Source organism: Podarcis gaigeae, assembly GCF_964106915.1.
Source record: "Podarcis gaigeae genome assembly, chromosome: 7".
Classification (NCBI taxonomy): Eukaryota; Metazoa; Chordata; class Lepidosauria; order Squamata; family Lacertidae; genus Podarcis; species Podarcis gaigeae.
The window spans coordinates 91084474-91110941 of NC_139683.1; the positions used below are offsets into that span (position 1 = coordinate 91084474).

The 26468-nt window shown below is 44.6% G+C and overlaps 2 protein-coding genes across 4 annotated transcripts; one reads left to right on the top strand and one right to left on the bottom strand.

The window, feature by feature from the left end:
• Positions 1 to 1291: 1291 nt before the first annotated feature.
• Positions 1292 to 16605, top strand: MTRF1 (mitochondrial translation release factor 1). 2 transcript variants are annotated; one of them, XM_083748654.1, is made up of 10 exons: positions 1292 to 1948; positions 3677 to 4118; positions 6258 to 6349; positions 7095 to 7176; positions 7541 to 7648; positions 7737 to 7909; positions 9358 to 9475; positions 10693 to 10829; positions 11854 to 11952; positions 16307 to 16605. In XM_083748654.1, the coding sequence occupies exons 2-10, from the start codon at positions 3695 to 3697 to the stop codon at positions 16427 to 16429; spliced, it is 1356 nt and encodes a 451-aa protein (XP_083604780.1). In that variant the 5' UTR covers positions 1292 to 1948; positions 3677 to 3694; the 3' UTR covers positions 16430 to 16605. The 2 variants fall into 2 exon arrangements, with proteins under 2 accessions (XP_083604780.1, XP_083604781.1); XM_083748655.1 differs by lacking the exon at positions 1292 to 1948 and adding an exon at positions 2042 to 2158.
• An 870-nt stretch (positions 16606 to 17475) lies between these two features.
• LOC310848985 (uncharacterized protein) lies at positions 17476 to 21607 on the bottom strand. Of its 2 annotated transcripts, XM_083748718.1 has the most exons (4): positions 21431 to 21607; positions 20700 to 20759; positions 19129 to 19292; positions 17476 to 18241 (listed from the first exon to the last, which is right to left on the bottom strand). In XM_083748718.1, exons 2-4 carry the CDS (start codon positions 20718 to 20720, stop codon positions 18007 to 18009), a joined length of 420 nt encoding a protein of 139 aa, XP_083604844.1. In that variant the 5' UTR covers positions 20721 to 20759; positions 21431 to 21607; the 3' UTR covers positions 17476 to 18006. The 2 variants fall into 2 exon arrangements, with proteins under 2 accessions (XP_083604844.1, XP_083604843.1); XM_083748717.1 differs by having other exon boundaries at positions 20700 to 21607.
• Positions 21608 to 26468: the final 4861 nt, after the last annotated feature.

Below are 26468 nucleotides of genomic sequence, written 5' to 3' on the forward strand. Positions count from 1 at the left end.
AGAAACGGAGCCCCTTCCATTTCTCCTGCCGCTTCGCTGAAGGGGCGCTGCGCAGAGAGGGAAAGCTGTGCAGCGCCTCCCCAGCGAAAGCAACGCAAAGCCTCCTGAGCAAAGCGGGAGGAGTGCTCCCGCTGCGCTTAGGAGGTTTGTGCGGCTATCGCTGAAGCCAGGAGAGCAAGAGGGATCGGTGCGCACCAATCCCTCTTGCTTTCCTGGCTTCAGCGATAGCTGTGCAGCCTGCATTCGCTCCATAAGACACACACACATTTCTCCTTACTTTTTAGGAGGGGAAAAGTGTGTCTTATAGAGCGAAAAATACGGTACATCAGGCCCAGGAAAGACAAAACCCAGGGAGCAAACCTCTGAGGCTTGGAGGGCTAACTAGGCTCACAGGCTGGAGATTTCTACCCCTGCTAAAAAAAACCCTCTAAAGAAATAATTCTGCAGACTAAAGATTCATTGGCTATAGGAGCAAATTACTATCAGTAACTGAAGGATTGAAATACACCTCTTTAGTTTTAGAGTTGACAAGGTAATGTAGTGGCTTGTGCATCTGAGTATCACTGGGAAAACCTTGGTTCAAATTCCCACTCTACCACGAAACTCACTGAGTAACCTCAGGCAGTGGCTCTTTCAGCCTAACCTATAAGGTTGATGTCCAAGTGCCCTGTCAAGGGCAGGAGTCCACAGGATCCAGCCTGCCAGAATAAAAGGATTCCCCACCCCTGCAGAAAACATATGTTTTGTGCTGACCTGCAGTAAGTACCCAGAAATCTAGTGTTGTGACTAATAACCTGCACTTTAGAATTTTGTAAATTTAATATATTACATATCTATGACACACCAGGTGTTGTGGGACTAGAATTCTCATTATCCCTGACAGCTGGCAGGGAGCTGGGAGTCCCAACAATCTCTAGATGGCCACGGGTATGTTAGACAGTATCTAATGGCCCAATCTATAAACTTAAATATAAGACACTCAAATCAGTTACATAGCAAAGCATCCACTGGAGAATAATTAGGAGGGGGAGAGGAGAAAGAAGATTTCAGAACTATTAGGAAAAAGCTGAAATTGGTGAACTTTTTGAAAGGTTCTTTTTACATGACTTTTTACATCGTTATGAAGCCCTTTACAAACACATAAACAATCCATCAAGCCCCGCTGAATAGAATGCATCTTACTGGGGTTGCAGCCGTACAGCAGAACCCTATGCCTACTTCTAGAAAATGAACCCCCGTGGTGTTCATGGGGTTGCGGAGTTGGCCATAACTCGGGTGGCTTTCGAAGAGGGCTCTCCGGGCTCTCTACTCGTCGGGAGGCAGCCGTGCTCGGATCCGCTGGGGGGCTGGAGCAGAAGGGCCGCCCCCAGCTTCGTCCTTGTCGCTGGGACCCGACGGGGATCACTGGCGAGGGGCGAAAGGGGAGCGAGCAGGATGAGGCCTCGGCAGGAAGGGCAGCAGGCGAGCTCAAGACAGGAACGAAAGGCCCCCATGATCGGCCCCTGGCAGCGCAGGGCGCGGGGGGGGGGGGAGACCGAGCGGGGACGGAGAGAAGAAGGCGGCGAGGGGGCTGCCCCCCAGGCGCCCCCCTTGAAGAGGCTGCTCTCCGCGGGTGGGGCGGGCGCAGGTGCCCTCAGCTCCCTCGCCCCCCCCAGGCCGATGCCGCCCCCTCCGAAGCGCCCTTGCGGCCTGCGAGCGGCGGAGGAGCAGCGGCCGAGACGGAGGAGGCCGCGGAAGCGGAAAGGCGCGCGCGGGGGGGGGGGTGTCCTTCCCTCAGCGCCTCATCCTGCACTCGCCCCCCCCCCCGCAAGAGCTGCGCCGGCCTCCCGCGCCCGAGAAGAAGAGGCGCGCGCGTCGGGCCTGCGAGGCGAAGGAAGGGCCGCCCCGGCAGGAGGCGAGGGGGGTCCGCGCTGCCCCCTCGGACCACTTCAGAGCCAGGGAAGCGGAGGTAAGTAAGAGGTGCGCCGGAAGCGTCGCCCTGGCCTTCTGGGAGGCGCCGTTCTGCCCCGTTCCTTGTTCCCCTGGCAAATGGCTGCCTAATTTCCCCATCAGCTCCTCTTGCAGCTGGGATGTGGGAGCCCCGGGCTGAAGCTGCAGCTCTGCCTTAGAATTCCTGCTCAGGTTTACAGAGCGTCCTGTGCACAAGATGATGCTCTAGGTAGGGCGGACCTGCATTCCTATTCCCTGGCTACTGTACTACTACTATATAATAGTAGCAGCAGTATTTGTATAGTAGTACTACTACTACTACTCGGGACGCGAGTAGGACTTGCCGATTGGAAGGTCGGCGGTTTGAATCCCCACGACGGGGTGAGCTGCTATTGCTCGGTCTCTGCTCCTGCCAACCTAGCAGGTCGAAAGCACGTCAAAGGGCAAGTAGATCAACAGGTACCGCTCTGGTGGGAAGGTAAATGGCATTTCCGTGCGCTGCTCTGATTCGCCAGAAGCGGCTTAGTCATGTTGGTCACATGACCCGGAAGCGGTACACCGGCTCCCTCTGCCAATAAAGTGAGATGAGCCCCGCAACCCCAGAGTCGTCCGCGACTGAACCTAATGGTCAGGGGTCCCTTTACCTTTACTACTACTACTACTACTACTACTAAGCACTTGTGACCTGCCAACTTGGCCAGCTTGGGCCAGAGCCAGATGCTTTGCTAAAAGACTTACAGGATATTGGAGACTAGAATTTGTGTCCGTACCAATGGTCAGCTGTCTTATTAGAAGAGACTGCCTTACGGTTTGCAGAAGCAACTACCATGCTGGAAGTAGTTCGTGAAATTACTGACTGGGAAACTTGGGTATTTCCTGAAATTATGGGATCATTCAGAACTGTAGTGAGCAGTATTGCTCAGCCTTCGAACGGTGTTTAAATCTTAAACGTTTTGCTCAACAGCATGAGATATGTAAAATGTTTCTTATTTGCTAACCATGCCTGCCAGAGCAGTTTCCTATGAGCTTATGTATGTCATGTTCCCAGCTCCTGCCAACCTAGCAGTTCAAAAGCAAGTAGATAAATAGGTACTGCTGCGACAGGAAGGTAAACGGCATTTCCGCGCGCTTTGGTTTCCGTCATGGTGTCCCGTTGCACCAGAAGCAGTTTAGTCCTGCCGGCCACATGACCCGGAAAGCTGTCTGTGGACAAACAGTGGCTCCCTTGGACTGAAGCGAGATGAGCGCCACACCCCATTGTTGCCTTTGACTGGACTTAACCACCCAGGGGTCCTTTACTTTTTTTACCTTTTAATGTTAAGACAACCTGTTGGCTCATGCTCAAAACAGGATATGATGCCAGAAACATGGAAAACTAATCATTTTTTCCTTAACAATAATTTATTTTGATTAAGGTGGCTACACTTTCACTGAACCACCATTTTTTCTCAGGCTGTGTTTTGGCAACATGCCACATTTATGTAATGGAAATATTAGTAACCTATCTCATGGGGTTGCTATAGTGGTCAGTGATATTCAGCATCATAGTATGAGTTATAGGCTTGAATTCAGTGGCAAGGAAAGCGCCACTGCACACATGACGGCCCTGGTGCAGGGCTTCTGCGGATGGCATTTGTTAGGTGGATCCTGCCCACTGTGTTGTTCAGACACTTAGTTAAACTGATATAAGTGAAGCAGTGGAAAGCAATACTAGTCTTTTTCTTTCTTTTCTTTTTTTGCATTCCAGAAAGATTAGAACCCTGAGATGAAACCTCACCAAACAATTCCTTTTTTTAGAACATTGCGTGTTCAGTGTTACTGCTCTCTCCAGCAGCGTCATCTTCCTTTACTTGGTAAGAGAGCTACTTGTTGGACAAAACTGAATACTTTTCAGCACAGCTGGGATTTGTGGAATACAGTTGCCCCTATTGTAGCATTTAATAACTGGCCAAGGAGATATCACCAGACCTCAGGAACACTCTGGAACCTTGAAGCACTGCAAACGTATTTACAGACTTTAAGCCAAGAATACCAAAGAATGGAGAAATTGCTCAGTGATAGCTCAGTAAAAGAACACAGAAGAAGAGCTCTGAGCAAGAGACATGCTGAACTGTTTCCGCTTGCTGTGACATTTAAGGAAATTCAAGAGGCAGAAAAAGAACTTCAAGATTTGGAGATCCTTTGTTCAAGTAAGTTATGCAGCTCTTTTGCTTAGCTCACCTCCCCTGCCATCTTCAAGACCTTTTGCTTAAATTTCATCTAATAGAGCAATTGAACCCTGACATCCACCAACTCTCGGTAGCTTTCTCCTCACCTGTTGGCTTTACAAGCCATTCCAAGTCTCTCCCACTTTTTTCTCAAATTCATGGGTTCATTAAAAGCAGTGTGCTTGGACCAGCAGCTATTTGCAGGATTCACTGAGGAAGTACTTCTTTAAGAGTGTTTACAGAGATCTCTCAGTAAGGATCCCCTAGAGCAGGCATGTCCAACACATCAATTGCGATCGACCAGTCAGTCGCTGGATTGAGAGAGAGAAGCCCGGCGTGCTCTGACTGGCTCCTCAGAGAGAGAAAGGGCTGTTTTAGGGAGAGAGAGAGAAGCAGGGAAGAAGAATCATGGAGCAAGGAAGGAAGCAACTCAGAAGGGAAAGAGATACTGACTGGCTCATCAGATCTGTGTAAACTAATAAAAAATATAGTTTGACTTTTCTCACTTGTTTAGTTACTTGTCCATCTAGTAACTATTTGGATCTGTCATGATGATATCCAAACATAACTATGGTACAGTGGTACCTCAGTTTTCGAACAGCTTAGTTCCCGAACAACTTGGAACCCGAATGCTGCAAACCCAGAAGTAGGTTGTAGAGCAGTGGTGGTGGCTGGAGGTTTCTTCATCTCCTTCCTGCTGCCACTACCTGCCCTGCTCATTGAGACCAAAAAGTCTGGATGCTATCCTAAAGTTTGAAGAGCCACATGAAGATATGTAGCTTGCCCAGAAAAGCTGCTGTCCCTTTCCCCAGCAAACAGTGATAAAATATTTGACTAGGGCAATAATATTTTCCGCTTTCACCACCATCTTTTATGGGGAAGGAAAGAGCCTATTGTTTTCATTTAGTTTCTCCTCTCTCCTGTTGACCTACACACCCCTTCAATTTCATTTTTAGCAAAAGCCAAAACCCCTACTTTCTTACGATTCTGATATTACCGTATTTTTCACTCCATAGGGCGCACCTAGTTTTCAGAGGGGGAAATCAAAGGAAAAATATGATTCCCCCCCCCCTCCGCCCAGCTCTGGGAGCAGCGGACAAGCTGCAGGCAGCCTGTGCGCTTCTCCCAGACCTTATTCCTGCTTTTGCGGGAGGTGGGGGAATTCCCCCACCTCCCGCAAAAGCCCAGTTTGGGGAGAAGGGGACAGAAGTGTGCAGCCTGTGTGCTTCTCCCAGACCTTCTCCCTGCTTTTGCACTCTTTAAAGGGGCTGCGCGGCTTCTCCTGGCTTTTCTGGGAGGTGGGGGGATTCCTCCACCTCCCACAAAACCGGCAGAAGCTGCTCGCTCTTCAAAAGGGCTGCACGGCTTCTCCTGGCTTTTCTGGGAGGTGGGGGGATTCCCCCACCTTCCGCAAAACTGGCAGAAGCCGCACGCTATTTAAAAGGGCTGCACGGCTTCTCCTGGCTTTTCTGGGAGGTGGGGGGATTCCCCCACCTTCCGCAAAACTGGCAGAAGCCGCACGCTATTTAAAAGGGCTGCATGGCTTCTCCTGGCTTTTCTGGGAGGTGGGGGAATTCCCTCACCTCTCGCAAAAGCCCGCAGAAGCCGCACACTCTTTAAAGGGTGTGTGGCTCCTGTGGGCTTTTCTACGAGGTGGGAGACGGGACTGATACAGCCAGTCAGTCCCTTCTCCCTCCCGGGGAAAAGCCCGCAAGAGCGCATGGAGCTGGTGTGCGGCTCTTGGGGGCTTTCCCCACCTGCCTCCCCCCCTGCATTCACCCCATAGGACGCACACACATTTTCCCTTGCTTTTTAGGAGGGAAAAAGTGCATCCTATAGAGTGAAAAATACGGTACATAATTCCATTTCAAGGTTTTCCCCGTGTCCTTCATGGCACACTGCCTCAAATGTCTTTAGATGAGCATGGATGCAAATTTGCCATCTAAGTCCAGGCTGGACCTTGATGGAAGAATGTAGTACATGTCTACATGAACTATGTCAAGATGGTTCGCAGAACAACAAAGGACAAAAGTGAAATAAAATTAAATGAGGCAGATGCACCCAAACTGTTTGTTTTAACAAGATTACTGAATGTTTCCTTCTTCAACCACTTATCCCTAGAGCTAAACAGCCCAGAAGAGAAACCACTACTAGAACTTGCTCTAGAGGAAAAGGAGATTATTGACCAGAAGATCAGCGCTCTGTGTCGAAAGGTGAGCAGGGGACCATGGATGGATTTCCTGTTCCAGCAATCGGTTTGAATGGTGATACGTATGGAGAATAGTGTGTACTAGACTCTTGTGTAGGAAAAACAAGGTTGTATCTTCCCATTTATCTCTCAATGTGGCCAGCAGCCTGGAGTTTTTTTCTAGGGAAAAGTGGTGCTGAAACTGTCCCCGCCCCCCACAAGCCCTTCGATAGCGGGCTGCTGCTGCTGCTGCTGCTGTGCTCACAAGGATCAATTTCCAATTGTGCAGGTGCTGGGCTTAACTATGGGAGGGAGAGGTGGGGAGGGGGAGGGGGCAGCTATGGCCTGGGCTGGGGCTGGAGCCATCCAGCCTCTGAGGGGGGGCAGAAAAAGAAGGGGAGACAGGTTCTCTGTAGGATACAGAGAGGTGTTGGCCTCTCACACTGGATACTCTTCAGAATCAGAAGCAAAAAACATTTGAATCTGCAGTGTAGTGCTGTGGTAGCCTGTGTTCTGAATATTTTCACAAAGCTTCCTAGTTTGTGAGAAACTATACCTACACATAAACTTCTGGTTCACATTATGATACTGTGAATGAAAAAGTAGGTTATGTGTTCCTGTACATAAAACATTAGCGTGAACTTGCTCCTGAATATCAACCCCACCCACACAAAAAATGTGTGTTTTGTTTTTGCTTTCTAACTATTATCAGCATTGATAATATTTTCCACTTTGTACTTGTGAATTAAAAACCTATTTTTATTTTTCAGATTTTCCAGATCTTGATACCAAGAGAAAAATATGATGACAGTGGTGTATTGTTAGAAGTAACATCTGGCAGGACAACTGGAGGTCAGCAAAGTCACCACATAAAAACCACCCTCCTCCTAGTTATGGGGCTTTCCGTTTTTGTCAGTTGTTTTGTGTTAGAAATTAGATATTGATTTAACGAAGCTAAATTATGAGTGTTGGTGGTGATGATCCACAGTCAGAGGCAGTGCTTCAGAATACCTGTTGCTGGAAATGACAGGAGGGGAGAGGGCTGCTCTTGGGCTCCAGTCCTGTTTGCAGGTTTCCCACAAGTTGGCCCCTGTGAGACCAGGGAGCTGGGCTAGGTGGCCCTGAGCCTGCTCATCTCCTTATGGCGACAGCATTCTGCACAGCACTGCTCATATTGACATTTCAGTAGCATTCAGAGAAAACTCTTGCATTTCAGGTGACATTTGTCAGCAATTTACCAAAGAGGTATTTGACATGTACCGGAATTACGCTGATTACAAATGCTGGACCTTTGAGACTGTGAACTACACTCCAGCGGATTACGGTATGGCTGTAGCCTGTTATACTAGTCGCATAGATAACTTAAAAGATTGCCTTCACCCCTTTCCCCAACCTGTAATGTGTATTTAAAGGTGGGCTACACCATGCTGCTGCTCGTATTTTGGGAGACGACGTCTACAGGCATTTGAAATATGAAGGAGGGACTCACAGAGTACAGCGAATCCCTGAAACAGGATTATCTTCCAGAATGCAGCGGATCCATACTGGCACCATGTCCGTGATTGTCCTCCCTCAGCCAGATGAGGTATTCATTTCAGTCGGTGTCTCTTGCTGTGTAACTCCATAAATGCTAGTTTCTAAGTAGAATGTTTGTTAACTTGACCACAAGACCACCTTACGGGATGTTCCGGGGGAAATAGCCATGCCCATAACTGCCTCATGAGTTGGGCCTCTTGTGCATGTCTCTGTCTTTTTAGTAGCTTTCTGGTGCTACTTCAACTCTGCACAGGGAAGAAAAGCTGAGCTCTGGGCAAGCTGCATCCCTCCAGTCTCCATGGGCCAGGCCAGCTTGCTTTACTCCCATTTCTCTTAGGCACAAGGGATAACGAGAGGGGTGTGGGGTACTGCGGCTCCCATTGTCCCTGGCCATTGGCTGCACTGGTTGAACTGGAGTTAGGAGCGAGCAGTGAGGTGACCAAGTTTGCTGATGATACAAAATTGTTAGGACAGTTAATTCAAAAAGAGATTGAAAAGAGCTCCCAAAGGCCCACCTGTCAATCAAGTGGCATCTCGAAGCCAGGACTGCAAAGCACCATGCAGGCAGGACCATGCTGTTAAAAATGGTTTTTATCTCCGTTTTAGCCGTGCATTTGGGAATCCAGCCCAATTGAACAAGTTCAGTTCCTGCAGGAAATTCCCCTTAGCTGATGTGGGAGGAGGTCCGTGGTGCCTCGGGCTGAGCACTGTGGGGCTGCTTCAAAGAGCAGCACAGAGTGCGCTACGACCCCTCTCTCCAGGTGCTACTTTGAAAGCACTCTCAGCCAAGGCTAGCATCCCCTTTCCCAAACATTAGGGAGGGTGACCCAGAAGTCAAAGCTTCGCCATGGACCTCCATGCTTATGGGGTGGAGGAGAGGCGCTGCTTGCTTTGACAGTGTGTGCTGTCCCCAGAAAGGAACGGGGATGTGCGGCTAAGCTGAGTTCTGCAACTGCTCTGTGTGGCTTCTCCCAACTTCCCATTTTGGAGGCTGATAGGGTTGGGGGCGGCTGCATTAAAGAGCAGCACTGGTGAGTGGGGGCAGTCTCCTATCTTCTCCAGCAAAGGAAAATGGTGCACTCAAGCCTTGCTCCATTGAAGGAACAAAATTGGCCGATCCCTTTAAGCTCCTTAAAGGGTGGATGGGCATGGCTTCCTCCAGACGGCCTGGCAGGCAAAATGGAGAGGTCTGGCCAGTCAGGTTTAACTCACAAGCCACAGCTTCCCCTTCCTGATGAAGAAGATACTTCTCCTCAACCAAACATAACCATACCAAACAAAAACAAAAAAGGGATTTTTAAAAAAATGCATGCAGCCCCAGCATTCTTTGGCAGTTCTTCTGATTCTCTGAATAGGTGAAGGGGAAAAAACACACACACACACACACACACAAACACCTCTGGGGGATGGACGCAGGCTTTCCTCATAAAATTCCGTGTAAGATAGTAAAATGTTCTCTCTCTCTCTCTCTCTCTCTCTCTCTCTCTCTCTCTCTAGGTGACAGTTAAAATAGATCCAAGAGATTTGCGTATAGATACATTTCGAGCCAAAGGGGCAGGAGGTCAGCATGTCAATACAACAGACAGTGCTGTTAGAGTTGTACACATTCCCACAGGTAACCCTTGTATAGTTTGTTTTATCTTTGCTCCCCTTTTCACAGAAACATGCACATCAAATATATAGGAACCAGTATTCAATTTGTGATACACAGGCTGTCTTCTGTGGCTATGCTAAAAAAGAGGACTGATGCAGATTCTTGGGGGACAGTGCTCCTTAGAGGAGTGGATGGGGCAACCAGCCAGATGGGCAAGGTACAAATAAAATCATCACCACCATCTATTTATAATCTATTTGTATTCTCTGCTTCCTGTTCTTTAACCAGTTACAGATCCATAAGAGGGCCTGTTGCTTTATCCTGTAACTTCTAAGTTTTTTTTGCTGAGGGAGGGACTGTATCAAAAGCTTTTTTGAAAATCTCCTTATACAATGTCTGAAGGATCATCCCTATCCTTGTTGCCGCTGCCCGAGCCTCTCTTGCCCAGGTACAGTTGGGGGCGCACTTTAAGGCGGTGCACCGCCAGCCGCATCTCCACCTGCCCTTGCATGATGTCACATACGACATCAGGTGTGCTGTGGTTTGGGGGGAACAACCTCATAGGCCAAAGTGGAACACCTCCAGGACCCAGAACAAGCTGCCAGCTGGAGATTCTTCAACACTGTTTCCCTCCTTTCCTCAGACTCTCTTCCTGAGAAAATTGACCAAGGCATAAAGATCTGTCTAGATGTATTGTTTGTTGTAATGTAAATATATAGTAAATTACAAGAAAGGAGATTCTAACTAAACATCAGGAAGAACTTTCTGACAGTAAGAGCTGTTTGACAGTGGAACAGTCTCCCTCGGGAGGTGGTGGAGTCTCCTTCCTCAGAGGTTTTTAAGTGGATGTCAGATGGCCATCTGTCATGGATGCTTTAGCTGGGATTCCTGCATTGCAGGGGGTTGGACTAGAAGGGATTGGGTCCAACTCTACAATTCTGTGATTCTTTGATTCTGTTTTTCTGGAAATAATTTTTCATGGATAATATTTTTTGTGATTATGCCAGAAAAATAGTTTTAAAATACATAAAATAAGAAGTTTATAGATGGGAACTTAAACTTCATAGCGTCTGTGTACATTTTTGTTTCTTGGAGCACAGGATTTTCCATTTTACCAAATGGGAGCAGTAGCCCTGCCTGGTCAGCTTAGCATGAATAATTTGCAAGACATGGTCACTTATTTCCAAAACTTATGCAGGCAGGGATTATCTGATGAAAGCTTTCTAAAAATTCTGAAGGGTTAACCACTGAGTGCCAAGAAGAGCGATCTCAGCAAGTGAATAGAGAAACTGCTCTGCGGACCTTGAGAGACAAGCTGTACCAGCAGACCATAGAGAGAGAGCTGAGGCAGAAGCAGAGCGCCAGGAAACTGCAGGTGAGAAGATGGGCCACTGCTTCCCTCAGGTGCTCCCTGTGTGGAAAGGGGGGGGGAGGGGACCTCTGCAATTGGCCTCACTCCGTAAGCAGGGGGTTTGTAGGCAGGAGGTTTTGGATTCAGCCTCTGACATCACCACAAAGCAGGTCTGAAGCTCGTCAGTGTTTAGTAATGGGTGACAATCACATTTAAATAAAAATCCAGGATACCTGAATTGATTTCTGTGGGACAGCATTCACTTCACCAGGAAAGGTTGGCATGCAATATGTGAGCAAACCAGTAATCTAGGCAATGGGTGCCCCCCCCCGGCAACCTTCTTTTTGGGGGTCTAATACCTGGATTTCTCTCCCTGAGTTTCAGTCATTGCTATGACTTCATACATTGACTGAAGGCAGGACCAAATTAGTTTCTCACAAAACACATGAGATATCTGCATATTTTGCCTTATGGCTTGGTTCTACAAGTGCTAGAAAGTTTTATTTAAAATAATGAAAACCAAGGATTGGGGGGATAATGGCCTGGGGAGGCTGGCTGCAGATCCCAAGGATCTTGCTGCAGATCCCAAGGATCAAGGCCTTTGAGCGACTTTGAATGCATTTTGCACTTGTATAATTGCAATAATTACAACTCGTATCATAAGGTTATTATAATAAATTATCTATTATAAAGCACCTAGATTGAAAACAGTAAAGCTACAATGCAAAAGTAAATTAGATTTTAAGACCTGCATTCTTAATTGACACTTTGCATACAAAATAAGTACTATATTTTAATAGGCTTTATAGGTTATTTTATGGCTTTTATTGTAATGTAATGTTCTTTTTCTGATTTTATGTTGTGCTTGGAGTCTCCTTTTGTAGCAAGTGACTAATAAATTGAATTAAACATAATAAATTCTCAAGTGTTGAAAAATGTGTAGACATTGACCAATAATAATAAATGCCGAGCTATTGAGACTATAGCAAAAATGTTTTAATTATTACATTTTTTAAATTGTGAAACAAAACAAAATGTTCTTTTGCAGTTGGGGACAAGAGCCCAGTCAGAGAGAATTCGCACATATAACTTCCACCAAGACCGAGTCACTGACCACAGGGTTACCTATGAAATCCGTGACATCAAGGTATTTGTCTCTTAAAGGGTTCTCCTATGTTGGCCTGGAGCCTCCATCTTCTCCAGTAATGCAAGACCCTGCAGCAGTGCATGGAGACCCTGTTGCCCGATACTCTTTTCACTGGGAGTTTTGCATGTTGCACCATTCAGCTTCAGCTCTTCCCCTTTACAGTGGCACTCAGAAGAGGCTGTACAACAGTCTATTGTGGGGGGGGGGCGCTTCTGTTCGTGGCTCCAACCATTGCATTCCTTCATGGGGAGGTGGTGGATGCCCCTTCCTTGGAGGTTTTTCATTCCCCCCCCAATAATATTTATTATTTTCAGTAGATAAACATAGTAAAAAAAGAAAAGATTAACAATAATAAAAACAAACAAAAAATAGGAGAAAAAAAGAAAAAAGATACATACAACATATTACCACTTAATTAATTAAAATTAAGTACCATCCATCTTCATAAACATAGTATTTGACTTCCTCGAATCTCTTCCATCTGAATTTCTTAGTAATTATATGTAGCAGTTTCCAATATCAGAATTTCAAAAAAACCATATCACAGTCCTAATCATATTACATAGCTTTCCTAGCTGACTGACCGAACCCAAAGGGTGCTCATCAATGGTTCCTCTTCATCCTGGAGAAGAGTGACTAGTGGGGTGCCACAGGGTTCTGTCTTGGGCCCGGTCTTATTCAACATCTTTATCAACGACTTGGATGATGGACTCAAGGGCATGCTGATCAAATTTGCAGATGACACCAAACTGGGAGGGGTGGCCAACACCCCAGAGGACACACTTCAAAATGACCTTGACAGATTAGAGAACTGGGCCAAAACAAACAAGATGAATTTTAACAGGGAGAAATGTAAAGTATTGCACTTGGGCAAAAACAATGAGAGGCACAAATACAAGATGGGTGACACCTGGCTTGAGAGCAGTACATGTGAAAAGGATCTAGGAGTCTTGGTTGACCACAAACTTGACATGAGCCAACAGTGTGAAGCGGCAGCTAAAAAAGCCAATGCAATTCTGGGCTGCATCAATAGGAGTATAGCATCTAGATCAAGGGAAGTAATAGTGCCACTGTATTCTGCTCTGGTCAGACCTCACCTGGAGTACTGTGTCCAGTTCTGGGCACCACAGTTCAAGAAGGACACTGACAAACTGGAACGTGTCCAGAGGAGGGCAACCAAAATGGTCAAAGGCCTGGAAACGATGCCTTATGAGGAACGGCTAAGGGAGCTGGGCATGTTTTGTGGTCTTTTCCAACTCTATGATTCTATTCTATGATACATTTTCTTATTTATAAATTTAATTCCATTTTAATCCTAGGCCTAATTGTTTCTTTCAAGTGGTTACATATCTTTAATATTACAATACTTATTCAAATAGTCTTTAAATTTCTTCCAGTCTTCTTGGTGTTCCTCTTCTTTCTGGTCATGGATTCTCCCGGTGAGGTCAGCCAGCTCCATAAACTCCATCATCTTCATCTGCCATTCTTGTACCATTGGTATTTCTTGTGTTTTCCATTTTTTGGTTAATAAAATCCATGCAGCAGTTGTGGCATACAAAAATAATTTTACATCTTTTTTGTTCAGGTTCAGAACCTGTTATTCCAAGGAGAAAGGCTTCTGGTTTCTTCATAAATGTATATTTCATAATTTTTTAAAAAAAATTCATTATATTTTTTTCCCCAGAAGTCTTTTACCTTGGAGCAAGTCCACCACATATGATAAAAAGTACCTTCCTTTTATTTACATTTCCAGTATAAATTATCACAATTGTGGTAGATCTTCGCCAGTTTAACAGGGGTTAAGTACCATCATTTTCATAATATTTTCCTTTAACATTGTACATGCAGTAAACTTAACCCCTTTCTTCCAAAGTCTCTCCCAGTCCTCCATCATTATATTATGTCCCACATCTTGTGCCCAATCAATCATAACCGATTTTACTTGCTCATCTTTTGTATGCTACTCCAATAACAAACTATACATTTTAGACAAATTTTTAACATTAGTATCTAACAACTCCATTTCCAGTTTTGTTTTTTCAATTGCAAAACCTTTTTTCTTATCAATCTTAAATAATTCATTAAGTTGGTAATATTGAAGCCAATTTACTTTGTCTTTGATTTGTTCAAATGATTTTAACTTAAATCCCTCCACGTCTTCAACCAATAAATCTGACTATCTCAACCATTTATATTAAGCTTTTTTTGTGCCTGCGCTTCCATTGGTGAAATCCATTTGGGTGTTTTTCTTACCAAAAGATCCTGATATCTAGACCAAACATTTAAAAGTGCTTTCCTAATTATATGATTTTTAAAGCCACTATGGGCCTTTATTTTATCATACCAAAGATATGCATGCCAGTCAAACCTATTATCCAATCCTTCTAGGTCCAAAATGTCCTTATTTTCTAAATTGATCCAATCTTTAATCCAGCAGAAGGCTGCAGCCTCAAATATATATCTTTAAATCAGGTAGGGAAAAGCCTCCTCTTTCTTTCGAATCTGTAAGTAATTTATTCTTAATTCTTGGTTTTTTCCCTTGCCAGATAAATTTGGACAGGGCCTTCTGCCATTCTTTAAAGCATTTGACATTATCAATAATAGGTAAAGTTTGAAATAGAAACAGCATTTTCGGCAATACATTCATCTTAACCACCAATATTCGTCCCATAAGTGAAAATTTTAAGTTTAATCAAATCTCTAAATCTCTTTTTATTTCATTCCATACTTTCTCATAATTATCTTTATACAAATTCAAATTCTTAGCTGTTAAATTCACACCCAAGTATTTAACCTTCTTCATAAATGCTAGGCCTGTTTTTAAGGGTTTTTCTTTCATCTTTATCTAAGTTTTTATCGATTACCGTATTTTTCGCCCCATTGGGCGCATGGGCCATAGGGCGCACCTAGTTTTTGGGGGAATTTCCCCCCCCTTCATTTCCCCCCCAAAACCAGGTCAGGGAGTCCAAACCAGGTCGGCTAACAGCAGGATAGTGGCGCTGCGCCTCCCCGCTGTCCCCCAAGCTTGTGGGGCTGCCCGATATCTGCACGAAGCCCGGGGCGCGCTGTGCAGTGCACCCCGGACTTCGGGATGCAGGCTGCTATCCACAAGCCTTGGGAGCCCGACGGGAACTCCTGCAGAGCTCCCAAGGCTTGCAGAGAACTTCCTGAAGCCTGGAGAGCGAGAGCCTGCATTCCTGAAGCCTGGAGAGCAAAAGCCTGCATTCGCCCCATAGGATGCACACACATTTCCCCTTCATTTTTGGAGGGGGGAAAGTGTGTCCTATAGGGTGAAAAATACGGTACTTTGGTTTTGTTCTTGTTTAATTTAAAACCAGCCAGCTGCCCATACTCCTGTATCATCTCCAGTGCTTTTACTGCACTGGTCTCTGGATCCTGTAAAGTTAGAACCAAATCATCAGCAAAGGCTTTTAGTTTATATTGTTTCAAACCCACTACGATCCCCTTGACTTTCTCTTCTTTTCTCAAACTGTTCAGCAAGACCTCCAGGACCACAATAAATAATAGAGGGGAAAGTGGGCACCCTTGCCTGATTCCTTTCTCAATTTTAATTTCTTCCGATACCATTCCTTGGAGGTTTTTAAGCAGAGCTGGGATTGCCCCCGGTCAGGGGGCTGGACTAGAGGACCCTGGGAGCCCTTCCAACTCTACTGTTCTATGATGCTGCAATTCCATGCCTGCTGAGCATGCTTTGTCTTCAGGGGCCTGTGGCTTTGGCTTTTCTTCATTTGGGGATCTTTGGAGTATGTGTCTTATGCCTAAAATCTTTTGTTTATTCTATTGATGTTTGTGGACAGCTGTCTCTTCTGTCCCTGGGTACATTTTAAAACAGCTTTAAAATAGTGAGCCAGGAAATGAATTATACAGACAATGAGATGCTTATTTCTATCTTTTTATACCTGTGTTCTTCTTCCTTCCTCCTCTTCCTTCTGCTCCATCCCATTCTCCCTCACACTCAGTTGCCAGCTTTTTCTCTTCTCTTTCAGCCAGTGTCCCATGCCACCCAAGTCCTTACGGAGCGGTTTTTGTGGTTTCCTCTCAGGGATTTTTTCACAAGAATTTTCCAGAATCTGCAGATTTCAGGTTCTCATAAATCTGTTGGTAACTTCTCTCATGTATGTTAGTGGTGCCATTTTTGGCTACAGCTTTGTAGGCAAAGGAGAACTTGAATCTGACATAGAAGGGGTGTTATAATTAATGTGGCCGAAAACAACTTCACAAGTAGACCATGAACATTATACATGTCCACATGCTGCTTACTGATGTAATCCAAACTCATGTTGATCCTTTCAGTCCACAGTAACGTGTTTTATTTCCCCCCATCTTTTAATAGGAATTCTTAAGTGGGAAGAAGCTCCTGGATGAACTAATCAGCAAACTCTTAGAGGCTGCAGAGATGGAATCTCTGATGGAACATTTGGAAAACAATTTAAAATCTCTGCAAGCAGACTCCTGACTTGAAAAGTGTAATGGATGCAAATACTTTTAATTGGCTTGCAAAATTTAACAAACCTCACAGAAGTATGAGTGCTGTTCTGCATTTTAATATTTCATTATCACTGTCGCTGACTTTATGGCTGTGACCTAAACAAATGGCATATAAAAGCATGTAGAACTTCATGCAGAGACAAAGGTTTGTCTGGTGCTTTATTTCAGGCTCCATAGTTGCTCTGACAAATCATACAAATAAAATTTTCAAAGGGATGGGTGCAGCTTGACTGGCAAACACACACACTTATCCATGGAAGACGCAACTCAGTTTTCAAGCTGTTGAGACACAGCTTCCAGGGAAGAGCTAGCGTGTTAGCCCATATAATTGGCAACATGTAGTGTGCAGAGAATGGGAAATCAGTCAAGTAGGCATCATACTGATGACTTCCAGGAAACATGGTGGACTGAAGAAAGCTCTCCTGGAGACTCCTGCACCACTTGAGAAAATCCAGGCCCTCCATGTGCAGGATAGTGCAGAGCAGCAGCCGCTTGGAATGAAAAAGAGGGAGAGAAAACCACACCGTCCCCAGGGAAGCAGCAGGGAGATCACCACGCAAGGGAACCTCTCCGGGTCCCGGCACAAGCTTCTTCTCCAGCTTCCATGTGGAGGCAGGTAGACTCTCCCTGACATGCCCCCCCCCCCCGAGCACAAGACAAAGCAACCCGACCCCGCCCATGGAGAAATTACATCCCAGAGAGAGAGGACTTTAAGAAACTACGTGACTGAGAGTCCGCTGGTGGCACTGCAACTGCAAGCAATCAACAGCAGCCAAGCATTCCCTCTGATCTCTTGCTCCGCCAGCAAAACTAAGTGTCCCATCCACGTGACGCTGACGGAAAAGCACCGCCCATATACCTCATAAGGAATGAAAATTTACTGCCCCCGTTCTCTTTCTCTGTTATCTTCCCAGTTCTCTTTCCCACTCAGCCCCACATTGCTTACAACAAATAGGTCACTAATGGACCCATATGAAGGACTCTGTGACTTGAAAACAGAGACACTAAAGGTACTTTTGTAAGTCATGGGAAATCTTTTAATGAAAACATTTTTTAAAAAAGATCTGCATCATACCACACATGTCTGTGTGACAAGAGTCTTTTAAACAAGTCAAATCCAGGTGATCAAAAACTCATTTCCAAAGTTGTTAACATCTATTCCATCTTGTAACTTTTAGGCCTTTTCTGGTTTATTTATATTGTCTTAAGATTCAGAATCACAAAATGATTATGATTATTTTACATTTCAAAAGTGGGAAAAAGTGATAGTCTCACAAATACACTATCAACAATAGTATATAATTAGGAGAACTAATCTCAGTCATGAAGCAGCATGAAATCATTACAGATATTCTAGATTCATACGTTAAAGTCCAAAGAAAAGTAAATACAGTAACTGATTTATTTTTTTTAAGATTTTCTAAGCTGCTTAAAACCTAATCGGTACTAAATACTTTATTTTGTGAAAGCCTAGAGATGTTGTGCTGTTGACTTCAGCAGGAGTCACAGTTCAGCCTAGCTCTGCCGTCATGGAGCTGAACACTCCTAGGTGTATTTGCGACTAAGCTCGTTAATTTTCATAAACCCTTCTTTGTTGTTAATAGTCTTGTACACAGTAACGAGAAAGGGAAAAGCAGACGGTAACTCCACCCGCCTGCTCAGTTTCTGGTGTCCCCAGTGAAGACACCGAAGCTTGTCTGCCAGGTCTTTCCTTCCTGACCTTTCTAGAGCATCCTGAAGCAGTTTGGTCTTGTTAAGTTTGTGCCATGATTGTTCGTACCTGCGTGTCAAGGGGGGAGAGGAGGGTGCATAGTGGTTACCAAAGGCTCCAAAGCCATTTGGATAGTCTTCAAAAGTGCTGAACCCAAGTAACAATTGCTCTGGCATTTCATCTGTACTTTGACATATCATTTCCTAAGGCTAATGGCAGACAGACTGGTGCACAAGCGCATTTCTTGTATAGTCAGCTCTGGCCAGAGGCATACGTGCATTAGCTGCATCTTGATAGGACTACTGTCATGCTCTCCTTGTGGGTCTGTCCTTGAAAACTACTTTGGTTGGTACAAAATGCAGCTGCTAAGATCTTGACTGGGGCAGGAGTTGGGACTTTCATTAGTTGCCAGTTCATTTCCAGGTTCAAGTCATGGCACTTCAATTACTGAAGGACCAGCCCTTGCGGTGGCGTGGCAAGACACCAACCGGGCATTGGCCTCAGCTAATTAAAAAGACTTGACCGAGTCCTTGAGGCAAAACTGGATGAGTAACTCAAGGTGGAATCAACATCATCTCATTGCCCTGGGCTGATCTTAGACCAGTGCTTGTTCTAAGCAGCAGGGTTTGATCATTTTTAAAGAGAGAGTACTTGCAAAAGAGAATAATTGACTGTGGAATATTTTGTGTGTATCACATTAATTGCAATCCATGCTTGCCTCTTCCTCTACACAGGTGGCAGAGAGGCTACACCGGTGACCAGCATTTATTTAATTTGTTGAAAGCCACCCAGAGTGGCTGGGGCAACGCAGTCAGATGGCAGCATACATGTTGCTGTTGTGAATTCTATCTTTTTAGCCATTATCTCTGAGGAGCCATTGTTTCTGTGAAGGAAATGCAAAAATCATGCTCAAGACTAAAATAAAGGATATTTACCCTCTGCTCTGACCTACTTACCAATGCTCCAGCATTTTCTGGGCTTGAGCTGTCTTTTTTGTGGTAGCTGCACGAAAGTGGTTTATCTCCACACGACTGAATCCCAGTTCAGAGGCTACCATGGTCCATTCAAAACCCAGTTGCTTGCCCAGTTCTTGCACTGATTTGAGGTTAATGACAGCATCCTATTGAATTTATATTTGTGTTATTAATTCAGAGGGCGTTCTTTTCTGGACATATTGAGGGACCTGTTAAACCAGTTTTGTACAGTGCAATCTACATAGATTTTGCTACAGAAACAAATGACTATATTATTAATCATCACCATCTTAGAGCGATTACACCAGATTCTACTTATATTGCTACTTTCCTTCTTTCTCGCCTATACTGTATACCAGGCATAGGCAAACGGCCCTCCAGATGTTTTGGGACTACAACTCTCATCATGCCTACCTAACAGGACCAGTGGGATGATGGGAATTGTAGTCTCAAAACATCTGGAGGGCCAAGTTTGCCTATGCCTGGTGTATGCTGTAATTACTTTCTCTTTTACATGGGCTTTCCCCCCGGGATATTGTTCTACGTAGGTACAAGGAAACTAGGTATGCAAATAGATTAGTTTTTGATGGCACAACACCATAGCCATATTTCACTCAACACCAAATGGTAATTGGGAACGGCTGCCTTAGTTTCCATTTCTTTAATGCAGAAAGTCTTTCTGCCAGCAGCCATATCACATTAACCCCCAAGGTATTGAAAAGGGTTGCAATTAGGCAACTGTGTTTCAAAATGTGAAGAAAGCATGCAAATTTGTGTCCTTACTCATGATGCAGGTCAAGTGGTATGTTCACAGAAAAAATAGGCATGCCTTTAACAAAAAAGAGGACTGTTGAGCAACACACGTTTAAGATGTCCTGTGGCATCTTAAATTATTACTTATGTATTACCAAAACTTACCATCAAATGAGCAGTTTAATTCTTTTGGTTCCTAGACAAATACACTTGTGGGGCCTCTTGTTTCAGTGGGTACAGGTGGGTATATCTGCTCATAGCTGGGCAATCATTTGGCCATTCTTTGAATATTTGTTTGACCTCTCACTGTACCATCAGTGTTCAGGTTTGAAGCTGGTGGGAAATGCCAATCAAGGGAATCTTTGTATGCCTAATAGAAAGTTACTGATAGGTTGCCTTCCTGACAGCATAAGGAAAGCAGGGCTGCAGCTTCCCTTTTGGTCGTACTTAAAGCAAGTTGCTTGTGGGAGGCAAAAAGGCACCAGAAACACAGATAATAGCATTATCTTTTTCTCATCTGTTATCATTCAACATTTTGTCCGTGTTAAGACTTTCGTTGACTCAATCACAAAATATAAGACAGGGTTGCATGACAAACCAGGTTACGAAGTCCCACCTCACACTTCGAAATCTGATTTTTAAAGACAAGCCTCCTATGATTGCTGGAAAAGATGTACAAGTGAACAACCGTGTGATCAGGAACTGTGCATGCAAAGTATTGAACTCACTTTCTGAAGCTAGAAGTGCTTGTGTATGATTCAGAATAAGCAGTCTGAAGAAAAGTCAAAAGGTCAGCTTACCTCCTGGGCTTTATTTGGCATTCTGTTTCACACTTGTCAACTCCTTTATTTTTAGTAAATCTGTTGGGATGGTAGAAAATGTTTTCCCCCACTAAATAATAGTAGTACTTCTTTCAATAATTATTTTGCACTCTTTTCATTATCATTTGAGTAATTAATCTTGTGACCCAAGCCTGTGTAATTTATTCTATAAATGAGTCTACTGATAATTTGATAGTCTTTCTATGAAAAATATAATTGGATCAACTCTTTAGTGATTGGTAGAGCATTTATTCACTCTTTACAATTGGAGTCAGTATGAGGGAACAGATTATAATTTTTGTTTTGTCTGTTGGTACTTTAATTCAGATTCCCAGCTACTCTTGGCAGCCCAAAGCGTGTTTTCCCTGAACTCAGCCTCATTATTTGCAAACTTCTAGTTAGTGTGCAAAGGTTTACAACCTGGGAACCTAGGTAAAAACATCTCCAGTATATATTACCTGACAGAATTGCTGTGAGAACTGTAACACTATAAATATTGTTTTTTTTTTTGTCTGAGTATATGCAAGGCAGCATACAAAGTTAAAAAGATATAACAACAGAATATGCTAAAACACGTTTTTAAATAACAGTAGCAAACAGACCCCATAGTAAATTATTGTTAACAATTATTCATAATCTCCCAATAGCCATTAAAACTCTACTTGCTTATGAAAGTACATTTTAGTCAACAAAGCTGCTTTCTGACATACCTTGTTTCTGTGTTTTATTAAATAATTGCTCTTCTTCCTATTATACAACTTCTTGTTAAATACATATATTTTAAAATACTATTTTCTGTGCTATTTTGAGCAGTTGGTATGCTAAAATATTACTTAAAATATTACGTTTCTGAGGTACCTTTGCAAAAGAAGTACCTAATGAAAACTGATTTAAGTTAAGAGAACTCTTTGAATATACTCTTGCATGTTGCTAGGCAGCGACTGCAACATGCACTCCTGTTAAAATAGTTAATTTTTAAAATGCTTAACTGAGAACTGTTTCAGTTACAGATAGGTAGCCATGTTGGTCTGCCATAGTCAAAACAAAAAAAATTCCTTCCAGTAGCACCTTAAAGACCAACTAAGTTAGTTCTTGGTATGAGCTTTCGTGTGCATGCACACTTCTTCAGATACACTGAAACAAAAGTTTCCAGACCCTTCTATATAGTGAGAAGGTGGGGAGGGGTATTACTCAGAAGGGTGGTGGGAATGGGTGATTGGCAGATAGCTGTGATGAGCCTGTTGACGACTCTTAACGACTGCAATAGGTCTTACAGGAAAAAGCAAGGGGTGAGAAGGTGAAAAATGGCTTTGTCATGTATAATAAGATAAGAATCCAAGGTCTTTGTTCAGACCAGGTGACTACAGCAAACCTTTTTAGAACTAAAATACCCAGCAGATGAAGTTAGACAACAGATCAATAGAGCCAGACTGATACCCAGAGAGAACTTGCTGCAAGACAGACCCAAAAAAGAAAATAACAGAACACCTCTAGTCATCACATACAGCTCCCAAGTTAAAACAGTACAACGCATCATCAGAGATCTACAACCTCTCCTGGACAATGACAGTTCTCTTTCTCAAGCTCTGGGAGGAAAACCTTTCATTGCCTACAGACAGCCACCCAATCTTAAACAACTCCTAACCCACAATAATACTACAACCAGACCTAACACGGACACTGGCACCAGAGCCTGCAATAAACCCAGATGCCAACTTTGCTGCCACATACACCCGGACAACACCATTACTGGCCCCAACAACATCACACATACCATCTCGGGACTATAATTGCTCATCGTCTAACATTGTGTACGCCATCAAATGCCAACAGTGTCCTTCAGCTCTCTATATTGGACAAACAGGCCAGACCTTAGGCCAAAGAATAAACGGACATAAATCGGACATCAGGAATCACAAGACAGAGAAACCAGTAGGAGAACACTTCAATCTCCCAGGACATTCTATACAAGATCTCAAAGTAGCTGTTTTACTACAAAGGAATTTCAGAAATAGACTGGAAAGAGAAGCTGCTGAATTGCAACTTATCACCAAACTTAAAACCATGGAGACACCTGGTCTGAACAAAGACCTTGGATTCTTATCTCATTATACATGACAAAGCCATTTTTCACCTTCTCACCCCTTGCTTTTTCCTGTAAGACCTATTGCAGTCGTTAGGAGTCGTCAACAGGCTCATCACAGCTATCTGCCAATCACCCATTCCCACCACCCTTCTGAGTAATACCCCTCCCCACCTTCTCACTATATAGAAGGGTCTGGAAACTTCTGTTTCAGTGTATCTGAAGAAGTGTGCATGCACACGAAAGCTCATAGCAAGAACTAACTTAGTTGGTCTTTAAGGTGCTACTGGAAGGAATTTTTTTTGTGAGAACTGTTTGTTACTCATGATAAAGGTAAAGGTAAAGGTACCCCTGCCCGTACGGGCCAGTCTTGACAGACTCTGGGGTTGTGCGCCCATCTCACTCAAGAGGCCAGGGGCCAGCGCTGTCCGGAGACACTTCCGGGTCACGTGGCCAGCGTGACATCACTGCTCTGGCGAGCCAGAGCCGCACACGGAAACGCCGTTTACCTTCCCGCTGGTAAGCGGTCCCTATTTATCTACTTGCACCCGGAGGTGCTTTCGAACTGCTAGGTTGGCAGGCGCTGGGACCAAGCAGCAGGAGCGCAACCCGCCGCAGGGATTCGAACCGCCGACCTTTCGATCGGCAAGTCCTAGGCGCTGAGGCTTTAACCCACAGCGCCACCTGCGTCCCGTTACTCATGATAAGTACATCCAAAGAAGTTATTTCCTCAAAACTCTTCTTGAATAGCCTTTTTAGCTCCACTACAGAATAATTTGAGTCGTGCAGCTCCAAAGAACACATTGTTTTATTAGAGACTGAGGGTCACCATTGCTTTCCCCATTTAAAACACAGCTGCCGCCGGTGACCATTACAACTGTTGGGGTGGGAAGTGGGAAGCCCAACGGTTCAGTTGGAGCCAGAGTCAAAGGCAGGCAGAGCCAAGCAAGGTGAGTTTTCTCCCCATCCTCCCTGGGGAAGTTCTACAAGGGCAACAGGAGAAGGAAGCTCTCAGGCAAACAAAAGGATGACTTGGTATGGGGAAAAGGGGTGGGTGGGTGAGGGGTGGGTGCTGAATTAGAAGGGCAAAGCCAGAGAGGAAACCCACAGCTGCATCAGACCCAATGTGACTTGTTCGGGAATCTCTGCTAACGCCATCTTGGTAGCCAAGATGACCCCACAATTAATTGGTAGAGGTTGTAGCAATGAGCTCATGCGTGTTTATGTTCACTTGCTTTGATATAAAGAAGCACTGATTGGGCTTACTTTGATGTTCTTCTTATCTGTAGGCTTGGGGTGCTGGGCTCTCTGGGCTCTGGGTATTTGCCACCGATGCCCTCATCTAGTCAGGTGAACTGATGTTTGCAGCTTTGCTGTTTAAAGAGTATATACACATCTGCTTGGGTGTGGACAAGCCATCTCCTTGCTGCACTGCCTGTCCCACGGCTGCTGAGCAGAAGGCCTAGGAGACCGGGAACACTCATTTGCTATGACTCCCCCAGAGGCCCTAGGGCATGTGCCTCAAACCAGAGGAAATGATTGCAATACAGGCAGTATAAAATGTACTGGATCATAGAATCATAGAGTTGGAAGAGACCACAAGGGCCATCGAGTCCACCCCCCTGCCAAGCAGGAAACACCATCAGAGCACTCCTGACATATGGTTGTCAAGCCTCTGCTTAAAGACCTCCAAAGAAGGAGACTCCACCACACTCCTTGGCAGCAAATTCCACTGTCGAACAGCTCTTACTGTCAGAAAGTTATTCCTAATGTTTAGGTGGAATCTTCTTTCTTGTAGTTTGGATCCATTGCTCTGTGTCCGCTTATCTGGAGCAGCAGAAAACTCCCTCCTCTATGTGACATCCTTTTATATATTTGAACATGGCTATCATATCACCCCTTAACCTCCTCTTCTCCAGGCTAAACATGCCCAGCTCCCTTAGCCGTTCCTCATAAGGCATCGTTTCCAGGCCTTTGACCATTTTGGTTGCCCTCCTCTGGACACGTTCCAGTTTGTCCGTGTCCTTCTTGAACTGTGGTGCCCAGAACTGGACACAGTACTCCAGGTGAGGTCTGACCAGAGCAGAATACAGTGGCACTATTACTTCCCTTGATCTAGATGCTATACTCCTATTGATGCAGCCCATAATTGCATTAGCTTTTTTAGCTGCTGCGTCACACTGTTGGCTCATGTCAAGTTTGTGGTCAACCAAGACTCCTAGATCCTTTTCACATGTACTGCTCTCAAGCCAGGTGTCACCCATCTTGTATTTGTGCCTCTCATTGTTTTTGCCCAAGTGCAATACTTTACATTTCTCCCTGTTAAAATTCATCTTGTTTGTTTTGGCCCATTTCTCTAATCTGTCAAGGTCATTTTGAAGTGTGATCCTGTCCTCTGGGGTGTTAGCCACCCCTCCCAGTTTGGTGTCATCTGCAAATTTGATCAGGATGCCTTTGAGTCCATCATCCAAGTTGTTGATAAAGATGTTGAATAAGACCGGGCCCAAGACAGAACCCTGTGGCACCCCACTAGTCACTCTTCTCCAGGATGAAGAGGAACCATTGATGAGCACCCTTTGGGTTCGGTCAGTCAGCCAGGATCAAATATCACTGTCAGGTATAACGCCCTAACTCTGACCTAAGTCCTTCGACACTGCAAATCATAATGCCCTGTGGACTGTCCCTCTGAAAATCAGCTGCCCAGATAAATTTGTGAACATTCTTCAGCTCCTCCACAATAATATGACAGCAACAATTGCAGATTACAATGGCTCTCAAAATGAACCATTCACAGTGGGATCAGGTGTTAAACAGGGTAGCGTTACTGCCCCAACTCTATTCATTATTTTCATTGCCATGATCCTATACTTTGTCAAAGGGAAACTCCCCACCGGAGTAGAAATCATATACCGAACAGATGGAAAGCTCTTTAATCTGAACAGGCTGAAAGCAAAGAGTAAGGTTACTGTAACTTCCATCACAGAGCTTCAGTATGCTCATGACAACGTAGCGTGTGCATGCTCAGAGGATGACCTCCAACCCATCCTAAGTATCTTCGCAGAAGCTTACAAAAAGCTTGGCCTATTGCTCAACATCCAAAAATCCCAAAGTGCTGAACCAACAAGCACAAAACAACCCCTCTGCAGCGCCCCAAATCCAACTCAATGGTGTAATGTTGGAAAGTGTCAATCACTTCTCCTACCTAGGCAGTTATCTTTCCACAAGGGCCAACACTGATGCTGAAATCCAGCATTGCCTGAGCTCTGCGAGTGTGGCTTTCTCCCGATTGAAGTGCAGAGTGTTTGAGGACCAGGACATTCACAAGGAACCCAAAATGCTTGTTTACAAAGCTATTGTACTACCAACCTTACTGTATGCTTGTGAAACATGGACCACTTATAAATGCCATCTCCAACTCCTTGAAAGATTCCATCAACGGTGTCTCCAAAAATTTTTACATATCACTTGGGAAGACAGGTAAACTAATGCCAGAAGCAACGATCGGTGTCGAAGCAATGATTCTTCAACATCAACTTTGTTGGACTGGTCATGTTATTTGGATGCCTCATTATTGTCTTCCAAAGCGAGTACTCTATTCCAAACTTAAATATGGAAAACATAATGCTGGTGGTCAACAAGAGGTTTAAAGACTCTCTCAAAGCAAA

Bases quoted from the DNA above. Each gene is read 5' to 3' on its own strand.
- LOC310848985 (XM_083748718.1), bottom strand. From the start codon at position 20,720: ATGCCAAATAAAGCCCAGGAG. The intron at 19,293-20,699 runs GTAAGCTGACCT...TAAATTCAATAG, and splicing joins TGCCAAATAAAGCCCAGGAG to GATGCTGTCATTAACCTCAA. The intron at 18,242-19,128 runs GTAAGTAGGTCA...CTTGACACGCAG, and splicing joins CAGAAAATGCTGGAGCATTG to GTACGAACAATCATGGCACA.
- MTRF1 (XM_083748654.1), top strand. From the start codon at position 3,695: ATGAAACCTCACCAAACAATTCCTTTTTTTAGAACATTGCGTGTTCAG. The intron at 6,350-7,094 runs GTGAGCAGGGGA...TTTATTTTTCAG, and splicing joins TCAGCGCTCTGTGTCGAAAG to ATTTTCCAGATCTTGATACC. The intron at 9,476-10,692 runs GTAACCCTTGTA...AAAATTCTGAAG, and splicing joins AGTTGTACACATTCCCACAG to GGTTAACCACTGAGTGCCAA.